Below are 16,221 nucleotides of genomic sequence, written 5' to 3' on the forward strand. Positions count from 1 at the left end.
TCCTCCGTCCCCTCCCCTCAGCGACCCACCTCCAACTTTTACCCACGCCCACCAACCATTTCCTCTCCCCCCTTTCCCCCCATTCCTCCAGGCCATGGCAGCAGGCAGGTATAGGCAGGTTATACTCTCCTCCTCGCAGGGAAAGTCTAGACAGGTAGAGGAGAAAGTGTGTGTGTGTGTGTGTGTGTGTGTGTGTGTGTGTGTGTGTGTGTGTGTGTGTGTGTGTGTTTGAAGGACAGATACGAGCCCGAGGAAGGGAAAGGATGTGAATGGAAGAGAAAGGCCAAAGATCTAATGAATGGAATAGTTAGGGTGAATGTGATAAAGAAGGAAGGAAAACGTATATAAAGAAGTGTTAAAGACGAAGAGATGAGGATGAAGGAGAGGAAGGGAAAGGGAACATCAAAGGAAGAGAGCAACAGGAAAAAGAAGAGAAAGAGGAAAGTATTATAAAAGGAAATGATGCAAGCTAAAAGGGAAAGGAAGGAAGGAAAAATACAAAAGGAAGCGGAAGAGGAATTAAAATGAAGCAAAGGGTGAAGAGGAAGGAAAGGAAAGCGAAGATGGAAGAAGAGAAAAGAAAAATGAAAAGGGAGGTGAAGTGAAACTGGTATACGAATGCTTTAGCCTCCTCCTCCTCCTCCTCCTCCTCCTCCTCCTCCTCCTCCTCCTCCCCTCCTCCTCCTCCTCCTCCCCCTCCTCCTTCCTACTTGCAATACTTCTTTTTTTATCTCTTTCACCTCTCAGGTATAAATCACGTGCTCACCTGGTCCTCCATTAAATATTGCCGTTAAAACACAAAAAAAGTATTCTCTCTCTCTCTCTCTCTCTCTCTCTCTCTCTCTCTCTCTCTCTCTCTCTCTCGAAAGCTACCTACTCCTACAAACAAGAGAAAACGGCTTGACCAGCATACGAAAAAGAGAAAGAAAAAAATCTAAGCAATTTAATATTCATCGCCGCTTTTCGACCCCATCTCTCTCTCTCTCTCTCTCTCTCTCTCTCTCATCTACGTACTCCCCTTACATATTAAGACTAAAAAAAGAAGGCTAGGAGATCATCAGTGGCTAGTCAAGGAAATCGGGGTTAATGGATAGGAAGACGTGAACGAGGAGGAGGAGGAGGAGGAGGAAGAGGAAGAGGAAGAGGAAGAGGAGGAGGAGGAGGAGGAATGATGATTAGTTGAAAAAAATATATATACCGGTGGAAACACTTGTAGTATATTTTTTTCCTTTTCTTCGTGTGCGAGAGAAAAGAAAGTTGAAGAGCTGAGTTAAATTAATAGGTAGAGGCGATGAGATACTGATACCGGCCCTTATAAGTAGAAATTGCAGGTAAGAAGATAGAACAGTTAATAAAAAGATACCACAGACGATGAAGGTAATGAACTAACGCCACTAATAACACCAGGTACAAATTTAGGTGAAAGACCAATTAAGAGCCAAAAATAATTAACGGCACTACACACACACACACACACACACACACACACACACACACACACACACACACACACACAGAGACACGATACTTAACCCTTTCCTCCTTGCAGTTTCTCCGCGACCTCAAGACTCACCTGGAACACAAGAAAACAATAATTAGACCAACATAAACAGGCACGACAAGAAGACAATAAGAAAATAACGCTAATGCAGTCACGGTGAAAGGTCTGGAAAGAGAGAATGGGAGAGAAAAGAAAGAAAATTGCGGAGGCAGGAGAAGAAAGGCAAATGCGATGAAACGAGTGAAATGCGAATAAAAGAATGAAAACGAAAGATGTGTAATGCTGCCATAATAAAAGGCTGTGGAAAAGAATAGGTAAACACGAGGAAAATAAGAAGGAAACTGGAGAGAAGGGAACGGAGGAAAATATTAGAGAAAAGCGAAAGGAGATGGAAAAGAGAAAATGCATGGAAATAAGTGGCCCCTCAAGAAAATAAGGGAAAAAATCCGCCGCCTCACCCAGGAAAAACTCTACGGAACAAGCACGATATGTTTCCTTTTTTGTTTTTGTTTTTCAAGATAAAGGGAAGAAAGGGAGAAAAAAGTAACAATAAAATTAATTATGGAAGAGAAGGAAAAGGAGGCGAAAAAGGATATATCGATGGACTACACGAAAAAGGACTAACACTACAAGTCCTACAACACTACCGTCCACAGCCACCATCCTTTTCCTTCTCTACCTCCCTACCCACACCTCCCCGGGGCATGCTGGGAAATCATTTAGGGTCCGTCAGACGACACCAGCCCTGACCTCACGTTTGCTAAGTGACATTTTGAGGTGTCTATGCCCGGCAGGTGTATTATACGTGACTGAGAGTGTCCACACACACCTGTATACCTGGTAATACCCTTAATTTAATCTTCGGCTTGATCAGTTGATGTACAATAATTTTTGTCAACATTTTGGACGCTGTAACCTCTGATTTGTCTCCTTGGTGGATGTTGTGCTTTAGTTTTATCAACCGTTTCGATTTTTCCATAATTATATCACAGAATATAAGTATGAGTGGTTTACTATAATGTTTTATCTTGGCAACCTCAGGGAGAATTTCTTACAATACGATTTTACATATGCTTTTCATAGTTATTTCATTCCCAATATCTTTCTTCATCCATCCATGCCAAATACATTTTTTTTTTAACTATCAACTAGTCAGGCATAGTTTCAGTTATATAAACTATATAGAAAAATAAAAAAAAATAAAAAGGAAACTTCGGCAAGGTAGATTTCACAACCCCCCAAAATCAGAAACTATGTCAAAATATAAACCAAATTACAAGCTCGAGACCCGAAAATCCAGAAACAGGCCCGGCGCGGTGGTGGTGGTGGTGGTGGTGATGGTGAGGCGTGACCGATGGGCGAACGCAGGTGGCTCCTCCTCCTCCTCCTCGACCTCCACATCTTCCTCCTCCTCGTTCTCGCTTTCTAGATTTTTTATTTAATCTTTTGTGCAACACTCTCAACGAACATACTGCTATAACCACCAACACCAATTACAACAATAAGAACATCAGGAACACAGCAGCAATCACCAAACAGCCACAGAGGAAATTAGCCACACAAATAAAACTAAAACTTCCCATAATTCTACCCTCCAAAATAAAGCCATGGAGATGCAATGGAAACCGAATGCAAAACGGAAGATAAATAAAGGAGGAAAAAGAGAAGGGAAAAAGAACAGGTGGAAATGCAAATGAGTATAAATAAAAAGATATAGCTATGTAGATGTTTGGATAGATAGACAGACAGGCAGACAGAGATTTAGGGAATAAAAGACAGGCTAGAGAGATAGACAGGCAGACAGATTTAGAGAAAGATAGCTAAACAGACAGGTACAGATTTAGAGAATGATAAATAGATACAGGCAGACAGATATTTAGAGAATGATAGACAGACAGCCAGATATATATTTAATGATATAGAGATAGACACACAGACAGAGACTTAGAGAATTATACATATACACACACGGATATAGACATCGATCCGGAAGTAATAAATACACGTAATTGTGACTATTATGTATCTTCAATTAAAGAAAGCCGACACACACACACACACACACACACACACACACACACACACACACACATTACTGAGTGAGAGCAAGAGAAAGAAAACCTAATCTATCAGAGGTAATACTTAACCAAAATTGGACCCAACCAATAACGTTGTGCTTTCCATTCTTCTTTCTCCTCATAAATCAGTTCTATATATAATAATAAAGACATATACGAGAACAGTGACCGCAATAACAACTGATGATGATAACAATGATAATGATAATAGTAATAATGATAAAGATAAGGTTACAGAAACAAGTAAAACAAGATTGATGGATAGATAGATTGAGTGATTGTCAAGCTGTCAATATATATCAAGGTAATAATGTGTGCCTAAAAGCCCTTGTGAGTGTGTGCGAGCGTCCGTAAAATCACATCAGTTGTTACGTAGTTAGCGGCTCTAGCGGAGATAAATAAAAGAGAAGAGGAGTGAAAAAACAATGCCGAGATGATGAATGACGCAAAGGGTGGCCAGAAAATGTGAGAAACCGACGACAGAAGTGCGAGGAGAGAAAATAAGAGAGCGAGAATATAAGAGAGTTGATACTATATTCGAAGAGATAAAAGGATCGGATAAGAAGAAGCGGAGAAAGCAGAATTGGAGATGAGAGAGAGAGAGAGAAAGAGACAGAAATGAGATGAGAAAAAAATTAGAGCGAGAATATAAGAGAGTTGATACTATATTAGAAGAGATAAAAGGATCGGATAAGAAGAAGCGAAGAAAACAGAATTGGAGATGAGAGAAAGAGAGAGACAGAAATGAGATGAGAAAAAAAATAAGAGGGCGAGAATATAAGAGAGTTGATACTATATTAGAAGAGATAAAAGGATCGGATAAGAAGCGGAGAAAACTGAATTAGAGATAGAGAAAGAGAGAGACAGAAGTGAGATGAGAGAAACTTAAGGAGCAAGAATACAAGAGCTGATACTAGAAATGAGATGAGGTAAAAGAGTTGGATGAGAAGAAAGCGGAAATTAGAGGATTCGATATAGGAGATGAGAGAGGCGGTAAATAAACACACAAATAGAGAAAGTTAGTTGTGTGTGTGTGTGTGTGTGTGTGTGTGTGTGTGTGTGAAGGATGGCAGTACTAAGTGTAGCAAGGTAGCATTACACCTGCACCTTTTCACACCTTTTGGTCACAGGTACTCTCCCTTCGTTACACCTGAGGAAAACGTGGGAACCATCCGTTTATAATTCACAAAACCATCTCTTAAAGCCTTTGGAAGAGGGGGGAATGGTGAAGGTGGAGGGAAGGGTGAAGATGGTGAGGTGTAGAGGGAAAAGCCTTACTACACTGTATTTTTGTGGAAGGGAAAGGTGGTGAAGAAAGCGGTGGAGGAGAGGAGGGGAGGAAAATAGAAAAGCTAGGGAAGGAAGAGGCTCAACCAGGTGTGGGAAAAACAATCAGTCATGGCTGTCTGAAAGGTAAGCAGGTGAGGAGGGAGGTACGTGGAGGGAGAGAAGGAACAGCGGGGTGAGGCAGAAATGAGAAAACGAATGGAAAGGTATTTATGGATTTGAAAGAATTATGGAACATTGAGAAGGCTAGAAAATTGATGATGAGATGCTTGAGTTTATGAATAGTATTACAGAACGTGTTTATGACTGCTTTGTCTTCTTGTTACTCTGAAGCAGATACGTCACCGAACTTTAACCATAATAACTAGGTCTGATTAAAAAAAAAAACAAGGAAATACATAAAGAAAATCGAAACACTGAATGATACCACCCCCCAAAATATGCTCTTTCTACAAACTCACCATTACCACGACCTTATTCACTCAACAACGCTAACAACATCACTTTATTATATTATACTACACTATTTTATGACCTAGAAATATATATGAAATGCTGAACATGCTTTACTTAATTTACAATAAGCTATAAACACAATACGCTAATGCCATAGTTTACCTTATATATAGCAGGAAAATGGAAAAGGTTGCTCGTCATAGAAAATGGAGCAGCCTCTAACAGGTACACTACTTCAAACAACAAAGTAATAGAAAATGGAGCCTCTGCTAACAGGTACACTACTCTAGACAACGAGGTAATTAACATTTCAGGAAAAGCTTCATTCGTGCTCATTAGTATACAATTTCTAAACACAAACACTAAACGAGATGAAAACTAAAGGACATAAATTACCTAAGAAATAAATTAGATGGGTTGAGAGAGAGAGAGAGAGAGAGAGAGAGAGAGAGAGAGAGAGAGAGAGAGAGAGAGAGAGAGAGAGAGAGAGAGAGAGAGAGAGATTATTGTTGTTTTATCAAGAAGATTTATCATAATGAATAGAGACCACTTAGTTAATCACGAGAGCACCGGAATTTCAACGTTTACACACACACACACACACACACACACACACACACACACACACACACACACACACACACACACACACACACACACACACACACGCTAATAGTTAACAGTCAAGGCATCACAAACGGCAGCAGCCCCACACACTGCATCCGTTGCACCGGTAATCGTGAGCACGCACGCAAACGTAGGCACGCACACAAAAATTCTCAATGGTACAAACAGTGTGACGAAGAGATGGAGGGTGAAGAAGAAGAAGAAGAAGAAGAAGAAGAAGAAGAAGAAGAAGAAGAAGAAGAAGATGAAGAAGAAGAAGATGAAGAAGAAGAATGATAATGATAGCCGATTAAATATAATAAATAGAATATATAAACCCATACAGGGATGAAAACATATGATAGTGAGATAAATATGTAAGAAGAAAGAAAGAGAAGAAGATAATAGTGATAGCCGATTGAATAAAATAAATAACATAAATAGACCCATCCAGAGAAGAAACCAGATAAAACAGAGAGGCAAAGAGATGGAAGAGGATGACAAAGAAGAAGAAAAAGAAAGATAACGATAGTCCATTGAATATAATTAATAACATATATAGACCTATGAAGAGAAGAAAACAGAGATACCTAAACCAGTAAGACAGATGGAAGAAGAAGAACAAGAACAAGAACAAGAACAAGAACAAGAAGAAGAAAAAGAAGAAAAAGAAAGATAGTGATACTCCATTGAATCTCATTAATGACAAACAGACCCCATAACGAGAAGAAAACATAAATAAGACCGACACAATACCTATACAGGATATTGTAATTACATGCCACGCCACATTAAACAAATCAATACTAATACTATCACCAACAAGCTCTCCCTACCTATTAGGATATAGACTGATAGATGGATAGATAAGAGAGAAAGCTGTTCTATGGTCTACAAATTACAATGAAAAGAAGAGGAGAGAGCAAGTGTTAATAGAAATTAGAACAACGAGAGAGAGAGAGAGAGAGAGAGAGAGAGAGAGAGAGAGAGAGAGAGAGAGAGAGAGAGAGAGAGAGAGAGTATCTTTAACAATGAATAACTCGAAGAAAAAAAAGCCTAAGACAACCATAACCGCCCTTCTTTCTTTCTTTGTTTCGCTCCCTTTTCATTTCAGCTTCTTAGGATGGAGTAAAGAATAGGGGAGAGAGAGAGAGAGAGAGAGAGAGAGAGAGAGAGAAAGCTACCCGAGGAGATACAGGAAGTGGAAAGAAGACGGTAACGAAGGTGGAAGGAAGGTGACTCTCTCTCTCTCAGGAAATGTATACCACACCCTCATGAAGATATAATATTTCTGACAATGAATCAAGGAAAAAATAAATAAAATAAAATTAGTTAGCTTACAAATATTGAATAAGTGGGACATCCTTGGCAGACATGTGGTGTGTTAGTACGATAGACACCTGGTTAGATATATGCATTAATAAGCATGGGAAAGGAGCATAAGAGATTCAGGTTTAGGAAAGCTCACCTGTGTACTTCGATTGACCTCTTGCAGACTCATATTGAAAGATTAATCAAAACTATAATATTGCCTCTATCGTGTTCAGCCGTTAATCACTGTAAAACCCTTTCTTTGATGTTTTCCGCCTTTCCCATCCCTGCAAATGCTGTAATTTCATCCCGTAATTGAAAAAAAAATAATAGAAAAAATAATTACCTAAAAAGAAACTGGGAAAAAAAATAGAGAAAACCACCAAAGAAAACGGGAGGCTAACCTTAATTATTTTTGCGGGGTAGACTCTTACAACCACTCAAGTTTCTAATACAATTCTTGGCCATTACGAGGCACACGACAAGACGACCTTTTGATGGCGTGATGATGCGGGGGAGAGGAGGGACGGGGGAGAAAGGGAGGTAGGGAAGAAGGGAGAGAAAGTATTACCGGAATGCCCGGAGGAAGGAAGAGAATGGGAGGAAAGGAAGCGAGGAAATTATGGAATGGAATGTAACTCTTGGGATGTTTCTATTGTGAAGAACACACACACACACACACACACACACACACACACACACACACACACACACACACACTAACACAATTAAAAAGAAACATGAAGGAAACACGAATTAAAACTAGACTAGATGAACAATCTTTGAATAATAATAGTAATGTGTTGCACAGGCATGCACTCTCTCTCTCTCTCTCTCTCTCTCTCTCTCTCTCTCTCTCTCTCAGTATATTTTCCTTATGATAATTTCTCGCGATAAAACTCTCTCTCTCTCTCTCTCTCTCTCTCTCTCTCGAACAGGATGCTGCTAAGGATTGGAGATGAAGGCACGAGATAGAGAAGGTGCTGATGTTGTTGATGATTAATTATAATGGTCCACTTCCTTCTCCTTAGGGCACTTGTCTCTCGAGGATGATGAAGACGAGGAGGAGGAGGAGGAACAGAAGATGGATGTGGTATGTGGAGGAGATAAACAGGATGATAAATTATATGCTGTGTTTCTTATGGGTAACGAGGGAAGAAGCAAAAGGAAGTTGCAGTATTGGAAACAAGATAAAAATAAAGCTAGTGATAGAGATGGAGATGGAGGGGATAGCAAGGGAGGAAATGAAACAGATATTGAAACGAGATAAACTGATAATATATGACGGCGGGCTGAGCAAAGAAGGAAAGAAAACAAAGGCAAAGAAAACTGAAACCAGAAAATGAAGGGAAGAAACAAAATAGGAAAACAAAACAAGACTAAATGCAAAACAGAGCTCGATAAAAAAGTAAATTATTATAAATGGTGGGCATAGCAAAGGAGGAAAGGAAAAGATAGGCAACACGAAACTGAGGAAATGAAGGAAGGAAACAATATCATGAAGTAGGAAATAGGACGCCGAAAAGAAGGACGATGCAAGGGAGAAGAAAGACATTAACTGGAAGACATTACAAGAGAGGAAAGGGAATGAAAACATGTAAAACGAAATCGAGGAAACGAAGAAAGGAAACTATCAAGAAACTGGGAAACCAAACGAGAAACAAGCAGCGAAGTAATAAGCAATTATATAATAAGGGAGATAAGGAAAAAATAGAGAAGGCATAATATGGGAGGAAGGGAAATTAAAATAAGCAAAAGGGGAACCGAGGACGCGAAGGTAGAACAATATTATGAAAACTCAAAATCAGACGGAAACCAAAACACAACACAGAGGTATACAAAAAAATAAGGAACTAGGAAGAGACGAACGAGGAAAGGAAGCGACGTTGGTAGAGAAACAAGGAAGTATATAACATACGCTGGTGGAGGGGAAAAAGAGCTTTGATGAGGGTTGTGGTGGTGACAAGTGTCGTTGAGGTGGTGATGGTGGTGATGAGGGTGGAGCCGTGGAGGTGCTGGAGGAAGCAGAGAGAGAGAGGAAGGAGAGGGTGGAGTTGAAGAGAGGGAGAGGAGGAGGAGGAGGAGGAGGGAAGGAGGTGTTGGCCTTGCTACCACCTCCTCGGCAAGGATTTAGCTTTCAAGGTCACTGCATCTCTCTCTCTCTCTCTCTCTCTCTCTCTCTCTCTCTCTCTCTCTCTCTCTCTCGTGTGTGTGTGTGTGTGTGTGTGTGTGTGTGTAATTGCTGTCTCCTCGTTTGTCAGCTATCCGTGTCTTGATTCTCTCTCTCTCTCTCTCTCTCTCTCTCTCTCTCTCTCTCTCTCTCTCTCTCTCTCTCGAACACATGTAATTGCAAAGAAATTACATTATTATAGATTTCTACGTTACCTGCACAGATTGTTATTAGAGACAGGTAAGGGAGGGAGGAAGAGAGGGAGAGGGAGGAAAAGAAAGAAGGAAAGGAGGAGGGAGAAGGAGGAGTGGGAGGGGGGTTGGGAGGAGGGGGTGGAGGTTGAGGTAACAGTGACCGTCTGCAGGACTCATCCCCACCTCCACCACCACCACCTCCATCACCACCACCACAGTCGCTCCACTTCTGCAGCTGCTCACCGCTAACACACCTCCCCCACCACTACAATTCCTCACCCCCCCCACCACCACCACCACCAAAACCCACACCCTTCAGTCACGAACACCAGGGCCGATAGAAGGCACGTTTGGTGGTGCTGGTGGTGACTGGTGGAGATGTGGTGGTGGTGGTGGTGGTGGTGGTGGTGATGATGAGTTAATATGAGTTCGCTATGTGTACCAGTGAACTATTATATCAGAGAGAGAGAGAGAGAGAGAAATACGTTGCACTTGCCTAACATGACCCAACGTTCCTAACAAATTTATTCAAGTGGTCACCGACAGTGGCTTATTCAACTGCATAAACGGTTACCTGCTCTCTCTCTCTCTCTCTCTCTCTCTCTCTCTTCCCACACCCACAATTTAACAAAAGCATTCAAGTTAAAGAAACAAGAAGAAGAAGAAGAAGAAGAAGAAGAAGAAGAAGAAGAAGAAGAAGAAGAAGAAGAAGAAAAAGAAGAACTGATAAGCTGACTTCTCATTACAGGCAAGCACATTAACATTCCAAAGATTACTAATGACCGGGAACTAAAAATATTAAAAAAAAAAAAAAAAAAAACAATAACTGCTGGAAGGCAACGCTACGCCACCACAACCCCGCTAGAACGGCCTTGCACCCTCCCCACGACCCCGCTAATTAGAACTCACACGAAATAAAAACAATACACATTTATTAAGACATTACTACACAAATACTTGATACTAATGATTAAATAACGTCTTGTAGTGGAGTTGAATACCTTGCAGAAGATGGTCATATGAGAATAAAACGATGAAGGAATAATCAAGATACAAAGCTGTTGGATAATATTGGATGTGGGCATATTCTCTCTCTCTCTCTCTCTCTCTCTCTCTCTCTCTCTCTCTCTCTCTCTCTCTCTCTCTCTCTCTCATGCCCCGCCCCTTTTTCATGCCCCGGCTCCTCCCTGCCCCGCCGCCGCCGCCAGCATTTGAAAATTTGAAAGCATCACGTGTGCGTGTGTGTGTGTGTGTGTGTGTGTACTTAATTTCTGCAACAGACGAATTTCTATTACAGCCTCCCCAACGCCCTGGACATTATACTTAGCCAGCCATTCTACCCAAACTAGAAAGTCTTTGTTTCCCTTAAAAGGTAAAGTGTGAAGCAACGCAAAGGTGTAGCAAACAACAGTAAAACGATAAGAGAAAGTGTAAGTGGCATAGTAAATACCCTAAAGAAGAACTAAGTATAAACAAACGAATAAAAAAAACATATATAAGTAGAATAACAGTAAAACGTAAATACAAAACAAAACAAACGAATAACACTAGATAACTACGCTTCCTTGACTTGAGAACGAGTGTCTTCATGAACAAGGACGTGTTGGCCGTGTTCATGAACGAGTGAGTAAGTGAGCGAGTAAGTGAACCAGTCAACACGCTCGTATAGCACTTAAAACTGGGCGCCGAGGAACAGGTGCACAGAGGGCGGAGTGGGTGGAGATGGCCATAGCGGGAGAGGGAAGGACAGAGGGCGTGGGGGAGGACGGTTAAGGCTGCAATGGAATAGAGAAGGAAAGAGTGAAATGCTGATGAGATGGATGAGAGCAGCGGAGAGGGAGGGAAGTAACGAAAACAAAACAAAAATAGAAAATGGGTGAAAGCAAGTAACAACAAACAAAATAAAGGAGAGAGGAAGAGAAGAAAACTGAGGAAATGGGTGAGGGTCAGAGAGAGGAAAGAGGAAAAGAAAGTTGAGGGAGAAAAGAAGAGGGAAAACAATGACTATGAAAAAACAAAAACAAAAAAACGATACATATAATACGATAGTGACCGTGACAGATTATTTTCCACTACAGTATAAGCAAAACACAAAACTATTATTGAGAGATAAATAGAAAGAAAATGGTGCAGTAAAAAGTGCTGGATTTCCAGTGATATTTTTTCCCTGAGATACAGTGTATTCAGATTTTTTATTTATTTATTTAATAGACTTTCTTCTTTAAATGTTTTCTTTTTTTCTTGAACGAGGAAGTGGGTCATATAAGTAATATATTTGTGGTAACGGAGCTGTTGATGATTGATGAGAATTACATATTTTTAATACTGCCATTATTTTTACCTCCCCCAAGACCATTACTACTACTACTACTACTACTACTACTACTACTACTACTACTACTACTACTACAACTACTACTACAACTACTACTACCACCACCATCACCACTACTACTATTACTACTACTACTACTACTATTATTACTACGGTACTACTACAGCCACTACCATTTAATACAAACATCAAGCTTAAGCCTCACGATCAATCCACCACGACCACCACCACCACCACCACACTTTTACCTGTACTACCTCCCACCTGACTCTTCTGCACACCTGTCATCCACAGATTTATTAAAGAGAGACTCGAAAACAGGTACAGGTGGATTGATTGGGCTAGACACGAAGAAACGTGGAGAAAGTATAGCTAACTTGTGTGTGTTAGGGATATATGCTGTGTTAGAGAGAGAGAGAGAGAGAGAGAGAGAGAGAGAGAGAGAGAGAGAGAGAGAGAGAGAGAGAGAGAGAGAGAATAAGTGTTGCCTATACAGGTAAACATACACCTGACATACATGGAAAAGTTGAAAATTGCCCCCTTATGTGAAGGTAGCCATTAAAACACAGCTGAGACACACACACACACACACACACACACACACACACACACACACACACACACACACACACACACACACACAGAACGTGACAAGAAAACACACACAAACTCACACACACACAAACGAAAAAAAAACTCAAAAGCCACTGACAATCACTTCACTTCCACCACAATAAACAAAAAGCAAGAACTACCTTTCACTCTAAACAATTTCTACCACATGAAATTATTCCCAAGCAGGTGTTCTTGTATCGCTAATCAATACCACGATTACAATAACAGGTGTGGACGGTATGGGGAGAGGGGGGGAGGGAGGGGGAAGCTGAGGGTACAAGGTGACACAAGTAAGCAGGTGCACTGAGCAGGTGAGTCAGGGTGAAGAAAATAAGTGTCAGGGTGAGTTCGTGCTACCATGAGGGGAGGGAGAGTAGGAAGGGATAGAGAGAGTGCGAAAGATGGAGAGAAAGAGGGAGGGAAAGGAGAAGGGAAAGAGAACGGGAGGGAAAAAAGAGAGGGGAAAGAGAAGGATGGAGAAAGGAAGGGAGGGAAGGAAGGAAGGAGAGAGTGCACGGGAAAGCTAAGAGGGAATGAAGGATGGAAAGAAGGAGAAAGGCAGGGAAGGAAAGAGGAGGAAACCACTAAGTGAGGATCGGGGCCAGCCTGTTATCCAGTCAGTCAGTTAGTGGGTCAGTCAGGCAGTTATTAAGCTCTATCAGTGAATCAATCAGTTATCCGCTAGTCAGTTGGATAATAGTTCAAATTAGTGGGTCATTCATTCAGTCAGTCAGTCAGTCATCTATTTAGTCACTTTACTTTCCACAGCGTCATCCTGCAAGCATAAATCACGAACTGAACTCATTCACACTAGCCACAACTTCCTTACGACCCTCCCACCATCCACCAACATCCCCACACAACCCACTTCATAGCTTCCGAAATAGGCACAACCCATTAAGCCTCTCCAATCACCCACCAGCAAATCCACATCACCCACAACCTTCTACAACCCTCCCATTACCAACCCACAACTCTGAAACCTACCACCAACCCACATAACCTTATACATTCACATAACCCCCCCCCCCCCCAGCACACAACCAAATACCACCACAACCTAACCTGCAAACCACCAAACTCACCCACACATAACGTAACCCACCCACCTGTCAAACGAATCACAGGGTATAGCACATTCCCTAAACTCACCTGGGGGACGGGGCCGGGGCCAGGTGAATCTCCCCCAAGCATCCAGGACTTCGGGGGAAGGTTCCTGGTACCCATGGCTACAGAGGGTGACGATGGTTGACGGGTGACGGGTGATAAATCAGTAGGCGTTGGATGCTGTCACTTGTTCTGTCCCTTTTCTTTTGCTCTCAAGTTCTTTTTCGAGTTTAATGTTACGTGAATTTAACAAGTTTTCCGTTCCGTGTCTGTTCTCGTATACAGCAGAGAACAAAACGCAGTACAGTTCACAAACACGTGTAAAACCTGTCTATGGAAGAACTAACACCGTAGGACAAGTTATCAGAGGTGGTAACTACTGTGCTACCGTGTCTATAGCTGTTCTTTCATGTTAGTCAAGATTCCTTCACAACAGTTCGTATTCTCGGTACAGTGTGTGGTTAGGTAGAACAAACACTAACAAGCAAACCCACACTGGTAAACAAACACTGGGAGACGTAACACACACGGGTGAACTTGTCTCCAAAGGTAACGAGAATATAGGTGAGTGTCTGCCAAGTCCGTCAGCCCGCCAACCAACTGCCGTGTCACCGCTGCTGTTGTCGAGACACGCTAGTTGAGGGTTGCCGCCTTCCCGCGCAACACGTCCTCTCTGTGTGGCGGCCGAGAGCGGTGTGTGTGTATGTGAGTGTGTGTGCTAGTGTTTGTGTGCGTGTGTGTGGTGGGGCAGGGGTGGAGGAGGGTGGAGATGGTGGAAGGAGAGGCGGAGGTGGGATGAATGAGGGTGAAGGGAAGGAGGGTTTGGGGTAGGTAAGAGTGTGTTTGAAGAGATATTGAGATGAGAGGTGATTGATGAGGGGTGTGGAGGAGAGTATTTTAAGTGTTAAGAAGAGAAAGAACTGTGAGAGGGAAAAAATAGGATGAAACAAAAGGGTACGTAACGAGATAAGTAATGAAGTTCAGAGATGAGGATAATGTTGCATGATAAAGATAGATATAGTTAGAGATGGATGATGGATAGAGAGACTTTCCACGCTAACACGACTACCTGTAATTATCAAGGGAGGAACCAAAACACAGGTATGGGCCGAGGAAGAGGAGGAGAAGGAGGAGGAAAGGAGGTACAGGCTTTCTCTCACCTAATTTTGTTTCAGTAACTCCCATTATTGTTATTGTTGTCGATGTAGTTTTTGTTATTATAATTTAGGGAAAGGGAAAGGAAGGGAGGAGTATTTAGAAGGTTGTCACTATTATTGCACCTCCTCCTCCTCCTCCTTCCTTCTCCTTCCCCTCCTCCTCCTCCATTTCCTCTCCTACCTTTTCAGTTCATCCACCGTCTATCACTTCTCCGCCACATCCTCACATCTCTAAGCACCTTTCCCCCTTTCTCTTCACAACTTCCTTCCCTTCCTCATCTTTCATATATTCATCTCACATCCTCAATCTTTCACCTCTATAAAATCTCACACACACACACACACATCCTATCTTCATCGCCTTCGCTATCTTCATTTTTATCTCCGCCTCCACTTCCACTACCACTGCCATCACTACCTTTTTCTTCCCAAAAAACCTCCTCCTCCTCCTCCTCCTCCTCCCCACAGAAAAAGAAAAGAATGACTCCAACAATGACTCCTACCCCTATTTCTCTTCCCCATTTCCTTCCTTTCCCTTCCAGCAAACCTCCGTTTTCTCTCCGCCCCTTCATCTCAGGTAGAGAAAGTAACACCTGTAAAGTGACGGTCAATTAGCTACCTGTTCATCACGTCACTGTTCCTTGTCAACAATAAATAAACATAACTAATACCTGTAATAAGGGTAATGATGCTGAGGGTGGTGGTGGTGGGGGTCGGGGTGGTAGCTGTGTGTGTGTGTGTGTGTGTGTGTGTGTGTGTGTGTGTGTGTGTGTGTGTGTGTGTGTGTGTGTGTGTGTGTGTGTGTGTGTGTTATAGCGGCTGCAAAGCTATGAAAGCGTACAAATTCGCATATCAATAAGTCAGTAAGTTATACACACAAGCCTTGTATAAGTATTTACGGATACACAAACATGAATAAACAAGTAGACAAACACACATAAAAGACAGACAGATAAACATACAAGAAGACAGACAAGAAAACAGACAGGTGGGAATAGATAAATTACATCTCACCTGGTATCTTCCTCTCCCAACTAAAACCTGATCACCTTATACCTGTCACCCCTTTCCTTTACATCCCTTCTATTCCTCCCTTCCTACTCAATCTCCCTCTCATATTTTCCCCTTCCTTTTCTCCCATAATCCCACACATCCTCCAGACACGCATGGGTGGGTGACTGAGTGGAGAGATGGCGCAAGGAATAACAGCAGCACCAATAACTATAGTAATAACAATGGTGATAATAACGGCAGCAATAACAATAAGGAGACACGCGCGTAAGGGAGAGAAATTATCGCAAAGCATTACACACAAACACAAACACAGGTGACTTTCTCTCTCCCTCTTCCGCCCATTATGCACGGAGGAGGAGACGGATGGTGGGAAATTAAGGTGTTCTGGGC

General features: G+C 41.9%; 1 protein-coding gene across 1 annotated transcript in view; it reads right to left on the bottom strand.

The window, feature by feature from the left end:
• LOC127001572 (titin-like) overlaps positions 1-14,327 on the bottom strand; it is a 148,919-nt gene extending 134,592 nt beyond the window's left edge. Inside the window, exon 1 of the mRNA XM_050866343.1 lies at positions 13,706-14,327. Coding sequence (XP_050722300.1) covers positions 13,706-13,780 — 75 coding nt within the window. The 5' untranslated portion in view covers positions 13,781-14,327. The remainder of the gene's footprint in view (positions 1-13,705) is intronic.
• Between the last annotated feature and the right edge of the window lie 1,894 nt (positions 14,328-16,221).

This window comes from Eriocheir sinensis, chromosome 2, assembly GCF_024679095.1.
Source record: "Eriocheir sinensis breed Jianghai 21 chromosome 2, ASM2467909v1, whole genome shotgun sequence".
NCBI classification, from domain to species: Eukaryota; Metazoa; Arthropoda; class Malacostraca; order Decapoda; family Varunidae; genus Eriocheir; species Eriocheir sinensis.